This window comes from Triticum urartu, chromosome 7A, assembly GCF_056163025.1.
Source record: "Triticum urartu cultivar PI428250 chromosome 7A, HENAU_Tu73, whole genome shotgun sequence".
Classification (NCBI taxonomy): Eukaryota; Viridiplantae; Streptophyta; class Magnoliopsida; order Poales; family Poaceae; genus Triticum; species Triticum urartu.
Genome location: NC_141879.1, coordinates 306,296,882 through 306,308,001, shown reverse-complemented (window position 1 = coordinate 306,308,001; position 11,120 = coordinate 306,296,882). Strand labels below are relative to the sequence as shown.

The window sequence follows — 11,120 nt, the reverse complement described above, 5'->3', positions numbered from 1 at the left end:
GCATGTGTTACAGCCGGCTGTTAACTAGTAGCCCTCTTCTCTTCTTTTTCTTTCAACCAAGCAAAAATATAATATTTAATGTATTACCGCCGGTCTACATCATTTTATTGTACTTGCTCTAATGCGAAGCGTATTACTTGAACTCTGATAGATTAATTAACCTAATCATCTGTCCCTAAAAAAACCCTAATCATCTGACCTACGCTCAATTTTTTTTTTGAACACAAACCTACGCTCAATTCGATCTTGACTTGACTCCCACACATGCCGTGTCAGGTCAGCACCACGTCGGATTTTATTCTTTTACTTACGCATAATACTAGTCCCAGTCGAGCTCCTCCATATTTGCAGATACGCCCCTCCCACTCTCCCGCCGTTTCCAAATCCAACCCTGCCCTATAAATAACAGGCGACAATTCATAAAAGGAGCGCGAGATCGATCGCGCGCGCCCTCGATCGGATCGGAACCCGTCGAGGAACCGCGAGGGAGCTCGATCCGATCGCGGGAGCGCCGCGCCCACCAGATCAGGAGGAGCTGAGGGATCCCAGCCAAGGAGGAGCGCGCGGTTGGGCGCCTAATTTGTGCTGATTGGCCGATCTCTGCTTCTTGTTCCAGCGCGCGTGCGGATCCATGGAATCAGCATCGGAGAGGACTGGTGAGCGCTTTGCTTTTGCATTGTTGTTATGTTGCGTGCTCCATGGCGGGTGAGATTTGGATCCTGTAGCTTGAGGATCGGCCTGCTGAAACTGCTAGTGACTGCTGCTGCTTGGTTCAGGATGTTACGGCGATTCCCTAGGACATATATTCGCCGCAGAGTGAGTTGATGTGCGAGATCTTGGTGCCTTGTTACGGGTGATTTTATATTATCTCGCGTAATCATGCCATAGCTCTTGGTAGCACTTGAGAAACCGTGGACATTATTAGTAGCCAGCTGTTGGATTCGACAGGCAGAGCCTGGCATGGAGGAATTGCCCGAGCTTCAAAACTTGCGCATTCCTGCATTTAACATTGGCTGGGTGCTATGCGGCGACCATATGGAAATCGTGTCACATGTTCGTGGTTTGTGTAGTAGGCTCAGGCTGCGCTTAATTATATACATATAGTTATGCTCATGTACGTGTCTTGTGAATAGTTGGTGCAGGCCTGGACTAAAGCAGAGGGCAGTGGTAGGATGCCTGTATCATAACAGAAACCCGGTGATCCAAGTGTGAGGCCTGGGGAGACCTCAATTGCAACATAGTGCTGTTTGACCAAAAAAAGAAAGAAAGAATGGCACTGAATGATGGTCATGACCGCCTTTGTTATGCATGATTGATGCTGGTAGCATCATGATAAATTAGGCTAGAATAATTGAATAACTGGCCTGAATCCGTACACCAAGTTGGAGTGCTGCGCGCATAACCATTGTGTTAATAACATTCATCTGCGGTGCATGTGACTCCCGCGGTAGGTAGGTTGCTGAATGGCAGGATTCTATGTTGGATGCAACTATGGTGCGAAGCAGCTATACTTATTTCTTACTTTTGGCTATTTATGCAAGCTTAGCTTCATTTTAGCCTAGTTTTGTTGTGATTGTGCCTTTTCTTCTAAAATGACAGGGCCAAAAAAAGGTATGAACAAAACATGAGCCTACGGCGTTATCTTTTCTGTTTTAAATAGGCTATCACTAATTTACCATTCTTGAGACTTGAGCTAAGTCACTGAATCTTTCTGCTTTAGGCGCTATGGATTCACCGGAGCCAAGAATCGAGGTCGAGCAAAAACCTGTTATCGGTAGTAACACTAAAGAGCAGGCCATTATTTGATTATATTTTTACAGATATTCTATAGAAACTGTTGACTGTTTTTCACCCTTTTTCCTATTGTATACCTTACCCAGACCATTCCTATGAAGGATGAGAAAACTGTTAAACCCACCATTTCACTTGATTCAAGTGTTATCAATCTACCAAGTGAAGGACAAGTCCAGGCGGTCACATCCAACATAGGTGGGGAACATAGTGCTGCATATCCACAACGCATTTATTCATCGCAAGCAGAACCATTCTATTACCAAGGTGAGGTCACTTTTGTGCTGTATTTACAAGGTTGCACCTTTGGATCGCATGGTTATTCTCTTGTTTGTGAAGCAAAACATATGTTTACACTGACGAGGTGTGCTTCGGTACCCCCTGCTCCCCTCAGTGCAGATCAACAGTTAAGACTAAAACTTACACTTTTGATATTGTCGGCAATCTCTACTCTCAGCTCACATGAACACGAAGAACATAGAGACAAAGAGGATTTTTTTGCGCCGCGTGCAATTGCAACTTTTCTGATTTCTTTCTTCTCCTTTTATTCGGGTTACAAAGGATGTGTGGTGCCCACTGTCCCTACTTGCTCGTGCCATCCCACGGATGGATCTAAGTGCTGCAAGAATCACTCAAAACAAGCCTACGAGCTAAAAGCGCTAACTGAAGAACAATTGCCCTGGCAGCGAAAAACGTGTGCCATGTCAGCGAAACCGGACTACCGTGCAGACAAGGTTTATTCTAACAATCACCCCTAAAACTTTTATGCGGAAGTAGAGACACTTGTCGTGGTTAGGGTTGTTGTTCCCGCCGCCAGCATTGTTGTCGGCACCCCGGTGGCGCCCGCCGCCACCGCCGCGGCCCTTCTAGCGTCCTCCCCTGTTCGAGGAGCCTGACCCAGAGCCGCCGTTGTTTGAGCCGCCGAACTTGTACTGAGTGAGCCACTCCTCAGTAAGGAGCAGCCGCCACATGCCGTTGTCGATCTGGTTCAGTTCAAATCGCTCCTTCGCCGCCATTAGCCGCCCCGTCAGTTCCTCGCCGATGAGAGTGTCCAGGTCGAAGAGGGTCTCGATCGACAGAGCGATCTGCGAGTATTGCTTAGGGACGACACAGAGAACTTAGAGACAACGCGCTTCAATGGCACTGCCTCGCTGAGCTTTGCCATTTGTGTCACCATACTCCTGATGCACATGGCGAAATCGTCCACCACCTCGCCGTTGGTGCACCGGATGACGATGTACTGCTTCAACAACGTCACAAGCTTGGTCTCACGCACGCGTTCTACCCCGAGGCGCATCGTCTTCAGGGTGTTCCTGGCCTCTTTGGCGATGGCCTTGGCAGCGAGCGTCGCCATCACCTCCGGAGGAACACTGAGGAGGATCACCTCGAGAGCGAGCCGGTTGTCGCCATAGATGGTGGTGCTAGACTCGATCGCCTCCCAAAGATGCCGGCACTCGAGCATCACCTTCATCAGGAGGGCCCAATCCCCGTAGTTTGCACGGGTGAGCATCGGCTAAGGGGTGCCGCCGCCTTCATGCACCACCCGAGTCTGCATGATCCGCCCCTGCCCTTTTTGATGCTGGTGATCTAAGCTCGCGGTGCGCCGAGGGGAGCCTGCTGCCTTTTCAGCTTGTCGTCATCACCCATCTCTCAACGAGGCTCTGATGCCAAATGTTGGCAATCTTTACTCTCTCTGCTCACACGAATACGAAGAACAGAGAGACAAAGGATTTTTTGCGCCACGTGCAATTGTGACTTTTCTGATTTCTTTTTTGTCCTTTTATTCGGGTTACAAAGGACGTATGGCACCCATGATCCCTACTTGCTGGTGCCATCCCACGAACGGATCAAAGTGTGGCGAGAATAGCTCAAAACAGGTGAGCCTACGAGCTAAAAACGCTAACTGAAGAACGGGTGCCATGGCAGCGAAAAACGCATGCTATGGCAGCAAAAACGGACAACCGCGCAGACAAGGTTTATTCTAACAATCTCTCCCCCCCCCCCCCCCCCCCCTAAAACATGTCACGCCTACCTTATTTTGATCATCCCGACTTTGTCATGCCACTGGAGAAACCTGATGCGGCCCAGGGGCTCTGTCAGAACATCAGCAAGCTGCTCCTCAGTCCCGATGAACTCGACAGCGATTTTCTGCTCCTACGCACTGACGGATGAAGTGGTAGCGGAAGTTGATGTGCTTGCTGTCGTCATGGAGCACCGGGTTTTTGCAGAGGGAAATGGCGGACTTGTTGTCCACCCGAAAAGTTGGTGTAGTGATCCCCTTGCCGGTGATGTCGGCGGGCAAACGAGCCTGACAAATGCCCCTGCAGGCGGCCATCGTGGTTGTGATGTACTCAGCTTCGCATGAAGAGAGGGCCACCGCCTTCTGCTTCTGCGATTTTCGGCTGATGGGGCTGTCGCCGAGGAAGAACAGGGCTGCCGCCGTGCTCTTGCGGTCATCGGCGTCCCCGGCCATGTCGCCGTTGCTAGAGCCGCAACGGCATGCTTCACCAGAGCGTCCCGGAGGAGAATGGCAGCCGAGATCACGCGCCCCGGCTACGTACTTGCGGATGTGCTTGACCGCTGCCAGGTGTTCGACAGTGGGTGCTTCCATGAAGCTGCTCATATAGCCCACAGCGTAGGCGATGTCAGGTCGGGTGTGAACAAGGTATCACAGGCTGCCGAAGATGCTTCGGTACTCGGCGTCCGTTGGTGCTTCAGCGCTCGTCTTGCTCAGCTTCAGGTGGGCCTCCATCGGCGTCTGAAAGATGTTGCACCCCGTCATCCCGCCCTTATTGTGCGGACTGGGCGATCGTCACACCGCTGGCGTCCTGGATCACCTTGATGCCGAGGAAGTAGGAGAGCAGTCCAAGATAGCTCATCTGGAACACTGCCTGCATCTCAGCCTTGAATTGACCAATTTCGCCGCGTCAGCATCAGGATTTTAATGTCTCCTAAATTTTAGAACTTTTCTCTTGAGTTGATGAATGATAATGTTTGGTCTGTGACATGATATGAGCAGGTACAGGATATGAGAACCTTCCAAATGAATGCGATGTATATCCTCCCTATACGAGTGTTGATGGATTGGAAGTGGGTCCAGCGGTAAGTTGATTTTCTGGTTGTCAATAATTTCCGTGATGTCTTCCTTTTCTCAGTTTGACATTTTTGAAGGTTATGTACAACGAGGAACCTTCCATGATGTACCATGGTGGCTATGGTTATGACCCTTATGCTCATTATTCTCCTATCTCGACACCAGTACCGGCTGGTGTTAGTGGAGATGGTCAGCTCTACTCTCCTCAGCAGTTCTCCTCGGCTCCTTACTACCAGCAACCATTACAGCCTGACATGCCATATTTAGGCTCTCCTACTCCCGTATCACAGGGTGAGACAATGATGCCAATTGACCCAACACAAAGTGCTTTTATCGCTGACACTCTGAGTCCAAACAGCTTCCTTTTTGGACCAAGACCAGGTTATTGCCTATCTCATCCTTTGTTAAAATATGATAATTTAAGTTCCATCCTTAGGTGCGACTATAACTTTGTTCCTTGAAATGCTATTTTGCAGAATGGTTTAGATCGTCACAAGGAACTGGTTCGTTTCTATCACCTGCAACTTCACCTCAACCTTTTGGTGATGTTTCAGGGGCATTCGGACAAAGCAACTTTCCTATGGCTTCTGGGATGGTATTCTTTTCACATGCTATCTCTTGTTACTTATAATAACAACACTTTAGATACTTAAGAAATCAGAAAAAACTATCTGCACTTATTTGTAAGAAGCACCCCCCAACACACGACAAACCTACTATCTGATTGGTTACCCTCTTTCTGTCCACGTTTAGAACTTATCTTTTTTTCTTCTTGCAGCGAGTTTAGGCCTTATCACAGCACACTGAGAGGGGGTGTTGAAGTATGTGTGGATTGCCCAACCTTTCATCAGTTTTTGGGCTTTTGGTTCTATTGGTTGACGTGTGAAACTTTTTTTAAGGCCTAATCATGGAGAGAAAGTGTTAATCAATTTTCTATCGAAATAGCGAAAACCCGAGACATGAACCCAAGACCTTATTAGGTTTCATGCACCACAACCAGTAGAACCAAAACCCCAAACCAATGGAGAAAGTTGGGCAATCCACATATACTTTAACAATAACGTGACGTTTTAACCCCTAATTCTCTCATTCATGCTTCTCGCATTTACCATAAAATTCAAAGTTTAAAGCCTTTTACCTAAACATTTTTGTTGAAGAGTTTGACACAATCACTTCCAATCTATCATATCACGATGACCACAAAAACATGACCAAATCCTGTAATAAATTAGCCTCTGGTACTGCCAAAGATGTGTCTAGCTGCAATTCAGCTCAATCTGTGGAACGGATTCACCACCATATGGCTGACCGGCGATCACTGGCGATTCCTGCTTCCAAATGCAATCAGCCATCAGTGCTGGATGGCGGCGTACACACTAGCTATTTAGGATGATGACCTGTTCTTTCTGTGCTTATGCATATGATAATTTGACAAGAACACTATTATTGATTATAACGAGACAAGATCAAATATCGTTATTACTAGGATCTAATACTTCGGTTTGTTCCCAATTTCAGATGCCCCCTCAGCAGAAGTCCTTCTATGGTTTTGGAACCCCTAGTGACTCTTACGGCAGAAGGTTCTCTCATCGTGGGAGTTTCCCACATGCCACTAATTATGGCAGTCCTTTCCCTGGCTATGGCCTGAATGGTAGAAGTTTGATTCCAGTTGACAAAGAGCGCAGGAGAGGGAGGGGTAATGCTTTGTTATGCAGCTTTGTTGGTTCACTTGATTTCCTCAATGAGCAAAGCCGTGGTCCACGTTCCACCAGGCCTAAGAAGCAACGAGAGGATAACAGTAAAGATGAGAAGTCTTCTGCTGGACTTGACCAGGGGTCATACAACAGGACTGATTTTGTTACAGAGTACAAAAATGCTAGATTTTTTATCATAAAATCATACAGCGAAGATAATGTGCACAAGAGCATCAAATATGGTGTTTGGGCTAGCACCACAAATGGAAACAAGAAACTAGACGGGGCCTATCATGAAGTAAAGAAGGAAGAACACTGTCCCATTTTTCTGTTGTTTTCGGTAATTAAGGCCTTATCCTGTTTCTCAATTAGTGCTTTCTCAGGCTCTCATGTTTGTTTGCTTGCGTTTATATTCCCCGCTGAGAATTGAAAAGTGGACCAATATGTGCAGGTGAACGCTAGCGCACAGTTCTGCGGTGTTGCGGAGATGACTGGACCAGTGAATTTTGAGAAGAGTGTGGACTACTGGCAGCAAGATAAGTGGACTGGCCAGTTCCCTGTTAATTGGCACATACTGAAGGATGTTCCAAATAATCTCTTCCGCCATATAATTCTTGAAAACAATGAGCACAAGCCGGTAACCAACAGCCGGGACACACAAGAGGTACAATGCTTTTGAATAGCTTTTCATTTGTTACTTGATTTGCACATTTGTTGTCCTTGAAGTACCGCTATTTATTTCATAGTGATATCACCCATCAAATTATTATGATATAGCCTAACATGGTTTCGTAGGAGGTACTAATATTTGATATCAGTAAGTACTTACATCGGAATGCTCTGTCTTAGACTATTTAGTGTGGCGCTAATACACTTTGGAGTTTTATTGTAGGTGAAACTGGAACAAGGACAGGAGATGCTGAAAATCTTCAAGGACCATGAGGAGGATGCGTCGATCCTCGATGACTTTAACTTTTACGAGGAACGTGAGAAAGCCCTGCTGGAGAATAAGGCAAGGCTGTATCAGCAACAACAGATATCCAGCTCCAGTGTTGCTGAGCCCAAGAAGCCGTCGACTGTACCAACTGACCTGGTGGGTCACATCGCCAAGAATTGTAGCTTTCTTGAGCCCAAGAAGCCCTTGACTGTACCCACTGACATGGTGGGTCATATCACCAAGACTTTTGCACAGGCTGTTCGGCTTGGCAAGGCCAAGAGTGTGAGCCCTCTGGGCAAGAAAGGCCCTGCTGGGGATTTATCTGTTGCTGCGAAGCCTGTCGAGGTCAGAGAGAGCGACTAGAGCAGTTGAAGTGAGATTTGGCTTTCCTCGAAATTTAATCCATGTGCTTCCTCATCAAAATGCTGGGGTGTATAAAGAAAAACACAGGTGAAGATGATGGCCTCGGTAGTTTCTTGCATAGTCTCTTTTGTCTTAATTTCCTTTGCTTTATTATATATTCGAGTATGATTATTCCTAGTTGGTAGGCTTAAGGTAGAGAGCTGCAGTTTTGTTAAATTTTCCTTTTCTTGTTACTTATTGATGGTGCAATTCTGAACAAGATACATCTACCTGTGCACCAGTGTATATGTAATAAGCAATACAATGGAAATCCTATAGGGCCAACTCTTTCTCCATGGTTCCTCATGGAATTGCTCATTCCGAAATGGCAAAATAGCATTCTTTTGTCCCTTGGAAATCTTGCGAAATTCAATCCGGACTTAATTTTCAAGGGACTTTGGACTTCATTGGTACTGAAGAAATTGTATGCATAGTTGGGCCGGATCGGGGATATGGCACACTTGCGTTGCTGCAGGTGGTGTCGCAGCCCAGCGACCCTATCGCACTCAGAACCACTGCTCCACCGGGGAGAAATCATCAGTTGTTGAAGGATTGGACAGAGTGCCCTAAGCCAGTAAAGAGGCGAAAGGGAAGATGTTGCTAAAAGTATGAAAAATAACTCTATTTTTTGGGAGTCAAGGAGAAGATGTTGCTAAAAGTATGCAAAAAGAAGTCTATTTTTTGGGACTTGGAGTACTGGGAAGTCCTCTGTACACCACATTACCTTGATGTCATGTACTCCCTCCGTTTCTAAATATTTAATCTTTTTAGAGATTTCAAATGAACACCACATACGGATGTATATAGACATATTTTAGAGTATAGATTCACTCATTTTGTTCCGTATGTAGTCACTTGTTGAAATCTCTAGAAAGACAAATATTTAGGAACAGAGGGAGTATATTATAAAGAATGTCTGCGAGAATTTGCTTGGTACACTTTTCGAGATGCCACAAAAGAGTAAAGATGGGCTGAGGGTGAGACAAGACTTGAAAGACATCAGTAATGAGGACGAGCTTCACACCGGAGGCCCTAAAAACAAGGAGACATGCAAGGGCAAGGCTAAGGAAGCAGACAAGAGCAAAAGTGTTTTGAAAACCAAGGATAATTATTGCCCTTCCCGCGTTTACTTCACCCTCGACGAGAATGAGCTCGCTCAAGTTTTTGAGTGACTCGACGGTATCATCCGCAGGTATCTAGATACAAAAAACAAAACAAAGAGGTTCAACGGGATGAAGGCCCATGATTGTCATATGATGATGACGTAGCTACTTCCGGTTGCACTAGGGATAAGGGCATCTCCAACGACAACCCGCAAATTTTCTTCTGCAACCGTCCGTTGATAGGGGGGCCAGTCTGCGGACATGGATACGGGAGACCGCCATCCAACCGTAGCTGCATACATTTTGACAACAGTTCAAACCAACCGACGAAATTTGTGCAAACACGGCCGAATTTCATATAAACATGACATATTTCATATAAGCATGATAAATTTCATTACATTTACATCAACTACGGTGCTAGTCCGGCTCTGAAGGTATAATTAATACCTAATCTAATTGGTCGCCGACGCCCGATCCCCTATCCGACCATGAGCCCCGATAATAGAAGCTTTTCCTTTTCCAACTTCAACTCGGCGCTCTCCAGCTCCGCATCTGTAACCTTCGCCTCCGGATCCCCGGGAACTGAAGTTGTCTGCCTTCACGTCGCCACCAAGCGACTAATCGGCCGATGATGCTCAGCCCACCAAGCTTGGCGTCGATGGGAGGGAAGGAGCGGTGGCCTTCCTGGGACTAGAGCGGCGGCGACCTACCGTGCACTACTCTTCCTCGCTGTCGGCGGCGCACGCGGACGTGCTAGCTTCATGGTCGTGGCGGTGGGGCGCGGCTTCGGCGATGTCCTCGTCGTCGGTTTTTTAGCGAACACCGCCTCGCCCGCCTCCTCGTCGCACTCCTTGCCGGTGGCTGCCACCTCCTCCACCTGCTGGCGGTACCACCAGCGGGCGAGGCGGATCTCGCAGGCGGAACGGTAGGACTCGAGCAACGCCTCCTGCTCTGCCATGCCCGCGTCCGGCGCGACCGCCCTGCCAGCGATGAGCTGCTCCTTTGCCCGCAAATGCTCCCGAAGGAGGTTGTCGTTGTAGGCGGCGTCGGCCTGCGCCTCCCGGAACTACTCCTTCCACTCCTCCCGCACCATATCCATGTAATGGGAACGAGCTTCGCCGATGGTCATGGTGCAATGCACCAGGGAGGGTGGCACGGAGGAGGAGGATGGTGGCGCCGGCTTGTCATCGTCGGCCATGTCCTCCATTGGGACGTCGTCATCCTCCGGCTGCCTGCCGGCCTGTCAGCCGACAACAGTGGAGGTCATCTCCTTCTTTTGGTCCGGCGTCAGCCCGTCCCAGAGAGTTTTGGCAGGGGAGTCCATGGTGGGAGTGGTGTAGAGAGGGATCAGAGGCGGATGAATGCGGCTATGGTTGGGGCAGCGGCTTATATAGCAATGGCAGGTGGTAGAGGGACAGACAGGTGGCACCGGAGGAGACACCTCGGCAACCGCGTGCCATCAATGTGGGAGCAGACGGACGGACGGGCAACCGTCGTGTCGTTTTTACACGCAGTGGCCGGCGCTCTCTCAGCCAGCGCGTCGCTTCAATGCCAACACCAGTGAGCGGTCGCATCCGCTCTGGCCAGGCATGAAGGCGGGCACTAAAGTTCTGGATCAGCGCTGACCGTTTCAGGTAGGAAGCGCGAGCTGGAGGGAGGAGGTATTTTCGGTGGACCAGGACGGTCAAAAGCGGGCGTGGGATCGGTCCAGACTTCCCCAAAGCCCCACCACGTTTGTCTCTGGTTTGCGTAAGAAAACGCGTGCGGACCGCGCCGCAGACCGATACATGCCCGCGTTGGATGGCTTTCGCTGTCCGGACAACATGGTTCAAACGAATGCAGGAGGTTTGAGGGTTGGTGTTGGAGATGCCCTAATGGTCAAGAATGTCCACAACATACCTCTTGACCTTTGCAATTTTTTTACGTTATCTCGCGAAAGTCGACCAACGTGAATCTTCTCACAAGGCTACATGAGAGATCATTACTATACTAACTCTGAACGTCAGCGACAGCCTTGCCTCTATCGTTATTAGTTAGGAAATATATGATAGATTATGATTTATTCTGGCTTGTCTTGTACTCCAGAAGAGTCATGT

The 11,120-nt window shown here is 48.3% G+C and overlaps 1 protein-coding gene across 3 annotated transcripts; it reads left to right on the top strand.

Moving 5' to 3' along the window:
• The first annotated feature begins 357 nt into the window (after positions 1-357).
• LOC125524654 (YTH domain-containing protein ECT2) lies at positions 358-8,276 on the top strand. 3 transcript variants are annotated; one of them, XM_048689684.2, is made up of 9 exons: positions 358-656; positions 1,721-1,752; positions 1,881-2,058; positions 4,811-4,893; positions 4,963-5,266; positions 5,362-5,480; positions 6,404-6,919; positions 7,031-7,243; positions 7,472-8,276. In XM_048689684.2, the coding sequence occupies exons 1-9, from the start codon at positions 632-634 to the stop codon at positions 7,877-7,879; spliced, it is 1,878 nt and encodes a 625-aa protein (XP_048545641.2). In that variant the 5' UTR covers positions 358-631; the 3' UTR covers positions 7,880-8,276. The 3 variants fall into 3 exon arrangements, with proteins under 3 accessions (XP_048545641.2, XP_087388381.1, XP_048545642.2); XM_087532255.1 differs by having other exon boundaries at positions 1,721-1,794; XM_048689685.2 differs by having other exon boundaries at positions 360-656; positions 1,721-1,774.
• Positions 8,277-11,120: the final 2,844 nt, after the last annotated feature.